Genomic DNA, 14,493 nt, shown 5'->3' on the forward strand with positions numbered 1-14,493 from the left:
CAACAACATGCACAGCTGATTCCAGAGCTCCTTCGTTCATGACCATATAACTACAGTTAGTTTTATCAACGGACTGAAAATGCTCAGTGCCTTAACCTTGTGAGGTTTCAGATTCTGTTTGCTCTGTGCTGTTAAAGCAGCAATATCGCTGTGACACAGCTTCTCACAGTTGCTCTGTACAGCAGGAGCAGCAAGGCGGCCCTTGCCCGCCTCTGCAGTTTGAGTGCCGTACGCCCGGCCGTGCCCGCCTGCCGTACCGTATATTGCACCGTTGCTGTCCGCGCTGCCCGCGTCCTGGCGTTCCAGTTGTACGCTGCGTAGGGGCTCCTGGCACACGTAGATTGTTAAACGGGGCCTCACGGACCTGCCGGCCAAGGAAACCACACGTCACACAAAAGGCTGCTGCAAGCGCGGAGGCTGATAGGCCACAACTGTAGGTTTGTTATGCTAACAGTACACTCGATATGGTTTTTATCACTGAGCCCAAAAAATTAAATTAATCTCTTAACTAAGTGGTCTCAGGTGCTGCTGAATTTAAACAAGATTTCAATCCATTCAGAGCTCCTAAGGGCACTGCATGTTGGATTCCTGGAACAGGACTACCGAGTAACAACAGCAATTCTTCCAGAATAGGGCAATTTCAGACAGAATCAGACATCCCCTGGGATGCTGCCTGTGTTAGCAATACCTAGCCTCAAAAGGCCTCAGGTTGTTCTTAGCTCCCCAGATGACCAGTTTTGTGTCTTGGCAATAAATCCATCTGTAACAAAAAAACTGGCAGGGCCCAGCTGCATTGGTGCAGCCTTACAGCCCACCTGCATCTCACCTGGGCGTGCCCTGGAGGTGTGGAGGAGAGTTTTAAACATACTGCTACCAACTCCTGAGGCAGATCCCACAGGCACCAAGGCCCATCCACACTAACTTCCCAAATCTCCCAGTTCTAGAATCCCCATCTAAATCTACTCAGCCTCACAATCAGCACATCACCTGGATTTCAGTGCATTATACAGCCGAATTCCATCGGCTGGACCACAGATTTGTACCAGATCCTCTCTTGTCAGCTTTAATAAATCAGCACCTGGACAAACACATGAGGATTTAATGAAGATACTGTAGCACATGAATTCTTTCTAAAATAAATGGTACATTCATTTAAACCAAGAGTAACAAACTTCACCATGACAAAAATGGAACTTGGGACACAGGAATAAGTAAAATTCAGCCAGGCTCTAGTGAGTGCCAAATAAATCAACCTGCTTTCCAAAGGTGGTGAGTTACAGTTTATGCTGTTTACAGCTTTGAAACAGTACGAGTCTGCAAGGCACACAATTTCTGTGGAGAGAGATGACATTTCTAGAGAAACAGTGGTTTTTGCTGGCACCCCAGGGTAGTGGATTTTGAACACATTCAAAATACAGAGCAAAAATATTCCATGGTTTGTCACGCAGTGAATTACCCCAGACATTCAACTACCCATCCACCACTTCCTCTGGGCACTTAAGTTACAACAATGCACTCGTTTATAGAAGGTGCTGCTGAAGCAAAAAGTGGGAGGACAGATTTTTTGAGAAGCAGCATGCGTGTCACCAAAGAAAACAACACTCTGAAATATCAGTCACTGAAATAGTTGAGTGGGAAAACAGGAAAAAAATAGTCTTTATGCATGAAAATACTCCACAGACTATACAGGAATACACAAAAGTCAGCAAAAATAACTGATCACAGCCCTTAAATACTATAGCAAAAAAACTCCCACCCTGAGGTAGTATAATAAAACTCACACATACTACACCTCTTGTTTCAAAAACAAAAAAAAGCCATCTAGCTAGTACTTGACTTTCATAAAGATAATAATGAAAAAGAAGAAAAGCTTTCCAAGAGTCTTTGTCAGAAATTCAGTACTAAAGTTTATTGAGAAAGCTCAGCAACCCTCATACAAGAAGCACAGGTCAAAATCTAACCAGCAGCAGAAGAATAAATCTTCCCAGAGAAAAAGCCTGGTAAAAAGAATTCTGACAGAAGCGTGAGCTAAGCAAGAGGCAGAGAGCTGGCATCATTCACAACACTGTCCTCATCAAGTGTCACCAAAAAAAGGGAATTTACTTAGGGTGAGTACTGTGTCATGCCACCCTTTGCACAGTTCCATGGAAGGCTTCAAAACACAGCCCCACACCGTCCATCTATTGCTGTGTCTTCTGTTCAGACATACAGCGGGAACTGCACTGCTCTTTAACCAGCAAATTAGTAAATAAATATATGTAAATATGTATGCCATAATGTTCTTAAAGAACTCTTTTCCCACACAGAACCTGCTCAGTAACACAAAGAAAGAAAAAAAGTAAACTATAGATACCTGAGAAATTTGAAAAGAGCCTTGTATAGGCAGAGAACCTATTCTTGAGCAACCATTGCTGAGTTTCCTGGATTGTGGCTGAAGGATGAAGCTGCTGTAAGAAACAAGATTGGATACAGTAATTCAGATACTAAAAAATCCAAACATAACCCAAGCAATTAAAAAAAAAATCTCCCTCAGTTCAACACTTTCTTATAATATCAAGTGTAAATCAAATACTCTGACACAGCTATACAAATAGACTTATGGCCAATATCAGAAAGGAAACACTCACATCTCCTGACCCTTGAGAGGTGCCATCTCCTTGATGATTTGGGGAGGAAGAATTGCTGCAGATTAAAAAACAAAACCAAGTATTACTAGAATTCAATAAACCAAAATATTTAAGCATTGTTGAAAATTTCCAAACCAAGAAATATCACAGTTGCAAGAATTAAAAGATTCCAACTTGTTAAACTTAAGAGAACGACCATTCCACAGTATATGGATCAGACCACACCACTGTCAATAATTTTTGGATGAACTGCAGATTTGGGTACAGTAGTTTAATTAACGCCTTAAAACAAAATGCTTTCACCAACTCAACTTTTTGAAGCTATTTGTAACTGTGTATGATGGAAATGAAGACTCTTCTTACTGAAAAAAGCTAAAAATAGTTTCCATAGACAAGGACTAAATTACAATAGTGAAAAGGTAAAGAATCTGCTATATGATGGACAAGAAGTTGTTTTAAAAAATGTATAGTAAGAAAGAAAGATGGTGAGGCAGAAGTAATTACCTTATAACTGAACCATGTGATAGAAATGTCACACTCTAAAAGTAACATATAGGTCAAAACAATCTCCCAATTCCCCAGCAGAAACAGAACAGTTGAATTTTGTCAGAAAATGTTCTGAATAAGCCTGATTAAAATGTTGCCTTTAATGGGGATACAGAATAGAAACCTACCTGTCTGGGACACTGTAGGTGTTATGCTGAGCAGAGGTGAAAGTTGGAGCAGGAGTAGGACTGTTGTTTACAAATGTTGTAGGAGTATCCGGCCATGGTGAGCACTAAAGATAAAGAATTAAAACTTAAGTTTCTCTTGACAATACCTTTTTTACTCTGATGCACACTTCTCTCATTTAAAGCTAGGGGTTTATCTGCAGACTATTCTGATTTGCACTTCCAAATAAAGACTCCCTCTATCCCACACATTATATACAGATATTCCAGGTAAAAATCAGCTCTGTTTTATTTTGTTATTTTATGAAGACTTCTATTCATACTGTCTTCTCTTTAAAAAATATATACATATTATTCCATTTAAACCAAAGCCAACCAACCCTCAGCCACCTCCTGGAAAAAAAAGTATTTTATCCTGAACAGGATGAAAGGGCTGTTTAAACTCCAGGGATAATGACATGACAAAAAGTGTTCTGTGATATCAAGTAAAGCTATGAAGATAGATTGCACCTTGTGGATAAATTTAATGCCACTGCCTTGAGAGTTATCAAATACAAACAAAATTTTCAGTGGAAATCTTGTGAATTCAAATTTTTAATAATTTCCTGAAGGACTAAAATGATGTGTACTTACATGGACTGATTTTTCTGAACTGCTTGGTAAACTAGAATTTTTTAAACAAGCTTAAGTCGTCACAAGTATATGATAAGCCAGCTGTTAAATTTTGTCAGTCTTTTTTTTTTTGGTATTTTTTTAAATCATCATGATAAAACTTTTCTAAACATGGATAAGTTTTAGTGCTTCCAACAGTACTAAAAATCCAGTATTTTAAAGAAAAACAAAAACCAAACAAGTTTTGATATGTTCAAAGACGTGATTAAAACAAGCAAGCAGCCCGAGATCAGGTAAGCCAAGACCATGCCTGTTAAGACAAAAAAGATTTCTGATACACTTATCATGTACCTGTACAAAGCTAAATACCTTGTAAGAAATTTCCAGATTTATATCACAGCCTTGTAGAACAGGGCAGAGGGTATTATTCTATTAATACCAATGGAAACTTGTTTCAACAATTTTGTGTTGAAAAATCCTTCCTCTATTTGGGGGAAATAGTAAATAAGGGCAACACCAGCTGCCACTTTCTGTAAGAGAGTTAGCAACATTTCTGTGTTGGACCCCAGTCTTCATTTGTTAGCATAAAATGGCAAGATCCCCAAAATGGCACATGGATTTAAAGTAAATTTGTCTTGCATTAGGAACTTTATCTGCCTGAGACTTGACTCAAACCAGCATTTTTGTTAGCCACAGAGTCCACAGTCTTTGATTACGTAGTCAAAGCCACCCTTTGGGCTACTAACAGTGCCTCCAAACAGAGCATGATCTTCTATAACCTGATACGGTGACACATTCCTCCTCCAAATAACATTATTCCTCCTCCTCCTAGTAATATTAACTTTGTTCCTCTGAATTACCTTGAAAGTGCAATTAAAACTTTAACTTTGTGACATTCTCTTTTTAGTCCGAGATGTTTATGTGGGCACATAGATGCAATTTCCACATCCTTGGCAACCAACCCCATACAAGATTCTAGCCACCATATATTTAAATTCAGGGGCAGAGAAGAATGCACTGGTGCCAGAGAGCACCTTTTGAGCCATTCCCAAGGTAGGTACTACAGCCGGTGTTTCTGTCCTGCAAACCCTTCAAGCTGAAGTTCTTCACAATGAAGATCTGGGTTTGAATCCAGGAAGAAGCACATTTGAAGTATTCAGAACAATAAAATCCCAATCCAAAGGAAGTAGCCTTTCTTCTCTCACAAGCATGCTTTCCTGCTTTGTCTCCTATTCCAGAAGAAACACCACTATCCACTGAGACTGGTTAGGTTAGTTAAAGGCTGACTAAAAAGAAGCACTAAATAAGTAAGTGAAATACTACTGCAACACATCTATTGCCTCTGTTTTCCTTCTTTCTGTTTTACAGGTTGGGAATGAGAAAATGAGTGAGCACTGAGATACTTAATTCTGAAAGGTTCAAGGAACAAGAAAGTCTTCCAGCAATTAACCCCAGCTGATTATGCTTTTGGAATCACTCTCATGCACAAGTGTCCTGCACTTCACAAACTGGATTAACAAATGCCTGGCGGACCAAATCCATTAACACTACCAAGACTAAGCAAGGATGTGTTTTCTTTTCTAACATCCAGCATGATGATTCTGGATTGAGGGAGGTGAGGGCTACAAGGGAAATGGATCACAGAAAGCAGCACTGTTCCCTGAAAAAGCACTTGCCATTGTTACTGTCAGGGACAAAACACAACTTCATCCTTGAGGACTGATCCATCAGGATATTTTTTACATTCCTAAGCCAAAACTGAGTTAACCAAAGGACATTCAGAAAGTTAATGATACTAATACAGAAGCCCCTGACCAGTAGACAAAAGCGTATGAGAAAATGTCACCCTACCACAAGGAATAATTCAACTCTGTAAAGCACCATCACAGAACAGAAAGAAGATTGGTATTGTGTCTTTACCTGTAATAAGCAATCAATATTTATTGATGAATTTGCCAAGATCATGTTTTTGAGGTCTGAAAACTAAATGCCCTCCATTACTAGCACACTAGTACTATACTATTATAATATATATATACAGATAAATAGATAGATATAGTATACTATATATACTATACAATACTACTGATACCACTATACTCCAGAAATGATGTCCTATTTCCAAAAGGGGATTAATTCAGGAGAAAACTATTTTGGTTTCAGACGTTTAACAGACTTCTGTAAAGGCCACAAATGACGTTTTACTGAGTTAAAAAGAAATGTAAGAGATCTAAGTATGACTTACCAGATTTAAGATATATAGCATTTTAACTCTGAACATTCCTAACTGCAGAGGAATTGCAAAATCTCATATTATTCTAAACCGTGGTTTAATCCCTTCCTACCTCCAATATACTGGAATCTACCCAAATTCATGCCTTACAAGAGAGGAAAGCTGAACTTTTGACAAAGAACTCCATACTATATTCAAAGACCAAATAAACATGAAAACAAAATACAAAACCAAATACAGTGAGTCTAATATGTTCTCCAATTTAGATTTAAACTTGAGCGCACAGCACCTCCTTAGAGAATAAATCATCAATTTTCTTACATGTGGTATGGAGCTTTTTCAAACTTTCATGTCTACAATTTAACATTCCAATTTATTTCAAGGTCTATACCTGAAACTCTTATAACTTGTGTGCTCTATATTCAACTCTATCTGCAAAAAAATGACCATTTGACCAAGTTTAATCAATTTGTAGTTTATACATTCAAGCTTGTAAAATATAAACCACAATACTATAAAAATCAACCAAAATACTGCAGACAGAAAAAAGTGCAAAGGCCCAACTACTACAATGCAAATTTTCCCGCTTTTACAAATTCAAAGCAGGGGATAGAAAACAGTAGGGATTTTTTTCCCCTTTTCATTAGATAAGAACTAACTTTTATATAAGAAAAGAGAGGAAAACAAAGTGCCTCCTTCATAAAGTGGCCCCTGAATGAAGGTCACATTTACGTAAACATCCACTCTGAAGTCCAGAAGGCAAGGTTAAACTTGTAGCCTTTTATACCTACAGAAAAAGTTAATGCTCCATAGTGTGAGGAGTCTAACAAGCAATTTAACTGTGTCCTGTCTGTTCGGACAACACTGAGATAAACACTGCAGAACTGCAGTGAATATTGATACACCCGCTGAATTTAGAGAAGTAATGGAAAAGCTTATCTAGATGGCATTCTCATGAAAATAAGTGATAAGGGAAAGATGGGGGATGGTAGCTAGAAAAAAAACACCTCTGGTTCTTCAAAAGGACAGAAGAACAGAACATCCACTCAGAAAGGAAGCTTCACCAAATTCTTTACATTATGTTAGAAAGCCATAAGAATTAAATTGAAAAGAAAATATATTAGATTCAATGTTTTCTGAAGGAAGCATAGTAAGAAACCAATCTGTCCAAATCCAATTGTGACTGAGCTTGAAATAATCCACTAGGAGAAAAAAAAAGTAATAAAAAAAATTGTAATATCTAACAAATAGACAGTAGAATCTTGGAGAGGTAAAATAAAAAAGCCAACATACAAAATGAGATGCAAAAAGCAAGTAATGAAAGGTTAGGTTAGGTGTAGCAGGAATATTAGAATTCACAGCTTTAAAATCAAAAAGAATTATAGACAGGATCAACAAGAATATCAAAATTCAAAAAAGGTAACAGAGTACTATTTCTGGCAACTAGTAAGCATCACTGATTAAATCAGCAGTCTTGACTGCATCTAGTAAAAATACATTCCAAACAATTCTGGTTTGGTTTTTTTACTGTTACAGAGCTACAGCTTCTACAGGACATGTAGGATCCATCATATAGAAACACATAACATGTGAAACAGTGTCCATCTCGTACTTAAACAGAGGGAAACAGGTCTTCACTTTTTGTGTCTCAGCACCTCTGTGACAGCAGTAGTGCACATATGGAACACTTGATCTACATCTTTGAGGGAAGTCTGGAAACAGCCAACGCTTCTGGTGGCCACGTTTACAAAGAAAGATTTGCAAGGACAGAACTGTTTTAAGTAGAAACATTTATCATCCTTGTCCATATTTACAGGGCCCACAAAAAACAGCCTGTCTGGTGACAAAAGAAAAAGGTAAATGAATTGGCCTTCAAGATGTAGATCAGATACTCCTTTTCTACATCAAGCAAACAAGTTTCACCTTCTATAGCTAAACCAATACTGAGTGCATAGAAATAACCAAAGCTTTACTATGAATACAGAAAAAAGTGTTTGATGATATTTTTTATGGGCTTGATGATTTCTAATAATTTTGCTAATGATAAAAACCATTTTAATAATGGAAATTGCATGTGTTGAAATCTGCAAACAACACCAAGTTAGCAATGCTGAAAAGATTTCATCCAGTGTGGATAAAATTCAAAATGCTCTCAACAAACTGACCAAATTATCTCAAGACAGCCTTTTATTACAGGCAAATAAGCAAAAGGAATAGTGAGCTGCATGATTAAGACAACTGGAAAGCTGTACATAGGTCCTATTCAAAATAGCCTGTGGGTCATTATCCTTTGTGTGCTTTGGGAAAGGCATCAGAAGTCCAGTACTGTCCTATCTAAGCTCTTCTTCACTACAATTAAGATAACGTAGAATTAAAGTAATTCATAGAAGTTTAGTATTCCAAGAGATTGTTAAGGAAAAGTTAAACAACTTCTAGTTATGATTAGCTATGGTTTGTCCTACTCTGGACAATGGATTTGTCTTATCTGTTTAAAAATACCTTTCTCTGTTATTCTTCCTATAAGCAACAATCATTCAATGAAATACTTGTAACAGCAAGAGAAAAACACAGAAATCCCTCCAAGGACAAGCTTCAAAAGATGCTTTATAAGCAAAAGTCATAAAAGTCTGTTTTTCTCCTGCCTCTCCCCCGGGGCCAGCTGGAACACGTAAAAGAATGCCAAAGAATCATAAAGGTGAACCTTAAAAGATAAAACAAAAACAAACAAAAAAAAAAACAACCCCAAAACCCCCCAAAAAAATCAAGCAAAAAAACCCAAGAACAGTAGAAGGTAAATTCAGACAGCTCAGGGCATACAATAGTTTTGGGTGCACAAAGGAAAAGATCCAAATATCCTCCAAAGAACCCACTTGACTAATATTGCTTGTTCCGTCCCACGCAGTTAATTACATGGGTTATATAATAAAAGAAGCATTCACTGAAGTATTTTATAACCTAAATATAAAACTTTACACATCACTTTCACAGATCATAAATACAAACCCAAACCATGCTTAAGCACTATTGGTAAAGAGCTTCAGCACAGTATGGCTGTTCACAGAACAGTCAAATAATGGCCTTCCACAGTCATTCAAGCTTGCCATATGAAAGATGTGGAATTGCTCCTCCTTAAGGAACAACATTTAAGAAATCTAAAATGCTAACCCTTGGCAGGATGACTGCACAGGACCTATGTCAGGGAGGGCACAGGATATATGTCAGATTCCCTCTAAGGTGCACAGATAGGGTTAACGTAACAGATCATGAAGATGAGCGGATTCTTCTGAACTGCTTTAAACCTGCTTGGAGCACAGTACGTAGACGGCTTAAGGAAAAATCACTAACAACCATCTGCAACACGACATGGCTTTTTAAAAATACTGATGTACATGAAAACTTCTACTGAATATAAGTACAAATAGGAACAAACCACTATATTTAACTGTTCTTACTTCCACTAATTACACATGTATAGCAAAGTAAAATGCTATTTCATTTCAAGTCATATAAACTGAAAGCTCTTGACTCAAGTTACACAGTCCCTCTGTAACAGTTTAAGTGTTAGATTTAGGAAGGATTCCTTTGCTGAAAACAAACATGGAGTAATTCAGATACAAAGAAGTGAGTAAAATTAAGACACAGCAATCAAAGTATTTTTACTTTACATAATGGAAGTTTCTCCTATATCTAACACTGCACAAGGCATCTTGCATAATCAAAAGGTAAGCAGAAGTCCCTTACACTGCCTCGCTTTGCCAGAGAATCACCGTAGTCTGCTGGCAAAGTCCGCTTGCTGGACTTTTTCTGCTCATGTTCAACTGCATCTTCAATTATAGGCTCAAGCCTCATCTGGACAAACACCAAAGATGTGGATCAATTTCTTTTCATTATACAGTGAGGAAAGATCTAAAAGCCTTTTAAAAACTTCTGAAATATTTAGAAAACTGCATAGAACTCACTGATGTTTAAATAAAAAAACCTAATGAGGCTCTGGCCCTAAATTCAGTAATCTCTGAAAAACAGACTTTGAAGCTCAAATCTGGTAAATAAACTTTAGGAGTCCCCCCTCGTTTTTTTTGTTTTTTTTTTTTTGCTTTTCAGCTGCAAGATTTTGAAATCTGTATCAAAAGTCTTGCTCAAGGGTTCAGTACAGTCAGTCAAACAGTGTTCAATCTAAAGTGTGTTTTAATACAGCATCTATTGAGTATCTAAAGCTATGTTTACTAAACAAAACCTTAAAATTGAACGTTGCTGCTTGCTGGACAAGTTTGTCAAATAAAAAAGTTTATCTCTATGCAGAAATAATTCTTCCCCAACCCTTCCAAGACTGCAGCTAAGTAATGTGCTATATCTATGTATATTCTCCTAAAACAGCAAATGCAATTTTGTTTTGTTACCTCTGTAAGAACTGTGGTGTCATATGAAGGCTGATACTTCTCTTTTTCATGTGCAGTTCGCTTTTCCATCTTTTCCCTGTCTGTTTTCTGTTTTCTGTCTGCTCCTTTGGGCTAAAAATGAACAGTTATTTGAGCATGAATACAAGTGAGAAATTATTTTAGAGCTGAAAGGATATGTTTTCTAATGTTACCTTAAAAACTTTGATTTGACAACTGGCTGAATGCAGATGATCTGTATATTCTCCATTTTCAGTCTGTTTAAAGGTGTCAACCTGAATCCTAAAAGGAACTCCTTTCTCTCCTCCATGTTTACGAGGGGTAAATTCAGTGCTGATACAATGTACCTGAAAAGAAACAAGGACCAAACAAAATATGTTACCTACATCATATGAACAGTTTCTTGTAAAAAATATAGCAAAGCTATAAAAGGTCACTGACTACGAGAGCTTTTCATTTCGTGCATCCTCATCTCAGAGTATGCACAAATATGCCCAACACCTTTAAAACTCCAGAGACTTTTTAATCAGTGTATAATAGCTTCAGCTGCTACATCAGAACGAACAATGTGTTTATAAGCTATAGAGACCCCTTAAGGGTATCTAGGGAGAAAAACAGTGCAATGGAAGGAATTATGAACAATCTCACTGGACAATGCTCCCAATTTATTTTGCTTCTTTATGGAATTTTAAGCAAGTCTGTAGAACAACCCAACTACAGTGGCATAATATCAGTTCCATTTTCAGTCTGTTATAATTTCTTCTAAGGAACTATATAAAGAAAATTATTCCCTAATTTATCTCACATTTCTTCAAGGCAACTACATTTTAGCAATTATGTTAGTCTTAATAAAAAAAAGTATCTTTATCTAGATCAAAGTTAATTTACTGGCAATATAGAATTTAACCTATTAAATTAACCTACAGCCAGAGTAAGAAAAGTTGCTTCTTGAAACTTCACAGCCATACTTTTTTATAATGAAATCATATCTGAGACAAAAGTAAGCAATGTGAATATGAACATTCCATCTAAATAATTTCCAAAGAAAGCACGCTCAGTTGCCTTGAATATCAAATACACAAATAATAGAACTCCTACAAGGGAACCTATTGACATAGTAAGAAACATCTTTTGAGTGCCTGATTTAAATCCATTTTTAAATCCCTTTTATTTTGAATCCTTAAGGCAAGCTTCTGCTGAAAGTAGTATTAAGAGTTACTGAGAGGAATGTAAGTTAATTCTTATACTTCATACAACTAAATATTTTAACTATGACAGCTTTCTTCAAAGAGCTTTTGAAAGCTTTTTTATTCAAGTTTTCTGTAAACCCAAATTAAATAGAAAAACTTTACTAGGGACTACCATAAACCTATGAACCCATGTTTTATGGTATTTAATGGCCATCCCACAAATAATAAACCAAGAAGCTTTGTAGTTCAAGTATACTATGCTGTTTGTGACCTGAAAGGCACCAAACACAAACATCCAGTCAAATAAAGTTTCAAACCTGAATAAAAGCAGATGTACATTTTGTTGGATCCCATAAAAATTCAACTGCATTGAGCTGGCTTGGATTTGTCTTGATATCAATGACTCCAACAGACATTGGAATATCTATTAAAATAAGTATCATATATTTCAGAACAATCATATCATACAGCAAGTGAACACTATAAATAAATAAATTGTAATATAAGGTTACCATCACCATTAGCACCAAGGCAGGATAGAAAAATGTGGGCTTTGATGGATTGATCAGTTTCTTAGGACTGATACAAAGAATCTTAGTAGATTCAACGTAAAAATGCTCAAGGTTTTGGGCACTTTTTCATTCTCCTCCCCTGCTGCCACCCCTGAGGTTATGCACCAAAAATGATCAAGTTACACAAAGGACAGAGACCAAGTTGGCACTGATTTCACAATCTAATAAAGTTGCTTCTGTCTGTGTTCTCACAATCACTGCAACACTTAGTAATCAAAATCAGAAAGAATATTAAATGTGTATGGCTGCAGAGCTGCTATCTTATTTTTACAGGACTTAAAATTTGAAAAGAACATAGAAGTGGTATGAAAGTTTATATTCAAAACACACACCATGACAAAGCAGAATCCAGAAATCTGGTCTGTCCTGTTTCATCAGCCTGAGCATAAATGTGAACGTGATCAATTTAAATTTGGAAACTGAATTCCATACAGTGGCAACAAACAGAAATAATTATACCTAAGTCGAGCAGTCTGTCCCCAGGGCGGTTCCACTTCCAACCCTCTAGCTGCTGGTGCTCTGTGTACTGCAACCTTCTGTCATGGAACACAACTCTTATAATGCTCTAATAAAGAAGAAAACAAGCCTGTGATGAGACACAGAGTTACTACAGATCAAAGTACTAAACCATCCCAAAATAGCCACAGTGCTAATAAATACATTATTTACAGCAAAAATTTGGCAAACATCAGAATCCCAAAATATTCCAGAACATAGAAATAGAACTGAGCAGCCAGAGATACTTGAAAATGTGGTAAAACTGAAAGGGAGAATTACATCTGATTGGATACTCAAAAGGTCACTATGAATTACATACAGTGAACTGAGCAACACTGGCAGCACGGTATCAATGCTGTGTAGGCAACACCAAAGATTTCATTTATTAAGAAAAGCGGTGAATATTATTTGATCATTCTTTAACTGGGAATTTTATGAACTTGTGTAGGACATTTTAAGAATTAAATAGAAAATTCCCTTCCTAGCAACTTCTAAGATAATTACAAAAAATCTATGATTTTGCTTAATAGAATTAAAAAGTTCCAAACTTTTTCAACTTCTCTAGATTAAATATTCATCCAGAACAACTACAACATGATTAATTTTATTCACCTAGAAGCAATTATCTAACAATACCTATTTTTGTGGGCAGTTTTGGTACTGCTAAATGAATGCACATATAAAGCAATTTGTTACACACAGGCTGGAAAAATAATGTACACATTGACTATTACCCAACAAATAGAAAGCAGAGAGATTTCATATTTTTTCCATTATTCTACAGTCTTCCTGATATTAATGGCAGCTGAAAAGTGTCCACAAAACCCAAGAACTTTTAAATGGAGTGCCTCTTCAAGATGGATTGCACTTCCTTGGGTTTATTTCAAAGACAATGGAAAGCAAATGTGTGTACATGTACACAAACACAAACGCACCATTCCTTCTGCACTACAGACTGGCACATTTGGAACTTGGAATTATCTGTAGCCACCTTCATCTCCATGAACTTATTTCTTTGGTAAAATACTGGGCATTGATGCAGCATTACAATACCAATATGGTAAAATTGACTTTTCTAAAGTTTTACATTGCTTTGCTCTATTGTATCTACCAAATGACTCATCACGCACATACAAACAAGAGAGACACTCAAGGTTACAAGGAAATAGCATCTAAGGGGGCAAAACAGTCCACATGCTTATAACAGCAAGTCACCATGCCAGGTTGTAAAAAGTTTAATTACAGAACTCTCAAATCCCACTTTAATGCTCGTGCTTAACTCTTCCTGAAATGAGCTCTAAACAAGCATCCTGCAGACACATAAGAACAAGGCCTAGAACCATACAAGCAAGCCAAACTTCACAAAATTACACAGCCCAAAGCTGGCAGGTGAAGATTTAGCCTCCCACAGGTACACCGTTCTGGTGCATTTATCAGCACTACTTTCAAAGTGACTTTAATTGAAGTTTTTCCCTTCTTTCCTAACACCTGAATAAGATTTAAGAATTTAATAAAATCAATAATCATCAGGTGCTTAGAAAAAAATCCAAACCCCTCCATCAGTTCTTTTAATCATCTGTACTCAAAATTGGTTAATTTTTCAGTTTGCCTCATTTTCATACTTCATTAAATACCTCAGATTAACAGAACTTTCTACTAACATTGAAGCAGAAGGAGACAAATCTGGAACTGAAGA

At 36.6% G+C, this 14,493-nt stretch overlaps 1 protein-coding gene across 3 annotated transcripts in view; it reads right to left on the reverse strand.

Annotated features, from left to right (window-relative positions):
• The window catches only part of UBP1 (upstream binding protein 1), a 38,330-nt gene that overhangs the window by 4,446 nt on the left and 19,391 nt on the right, over nt 1-14,493 (reverse strand). The window contains exons 4-13 of one of the 3 annotated variants that reach the window (XM_021553282.2): nt 12,759-12,864; nt 12,045-12,151; nt 10,732-10,884; nt 10,541-10,651; nt 9,885-9,992; nt 3,302-3,405; nt 2,628-2,682; nt 2,354-2,444; nt 988-1,078; nt 258-364 (exon numbers count right to left, since the gene is read on the reverse strand). In XM_021553282.2, coding sequence (XP_021408957.1) covers nt 258-364; nt 988-1,078; nt 2,354-2,444; nt 2,628-2,682; nt 3,302-3,405; nt 9,885-9,992; nt 10,541-10,651; nt 10,732-10,884; nt 12,045-12,151; nt 12,759-12,864 — 1,033 coding nt within the window. Of the gene's footprint in view, nt 1-257; nt 365-987; nt 1,079-2,353; nt 2,448-2,627; nt 2,683-3,301; nt 3,406-9,884; nt 9,993-10,540; nt 10,652-10,731; nt 10,885-12,044; nt 12,152-12,758; nt 12,865-14,493 lie in introns of all 3 variants that reach the window. The other 2 variants (XM_021553281.2, XM_021553283.2) reach the window with 2 other exon arrangements.

Source organism: Lonchura striata, chromosome 1 (genome assembly GCF_046129695.1).
Source record: "Lonchura striata isolate bLonStr1 chromosome 1, bLonStr1.mat, whole genome shotgun sequence".
Lineage (NCBI taxonomy): Eukaryota > Metazoa > Chordata > Aves > Passeriformes > Estrildidae > Lonchura > Lonchura striata.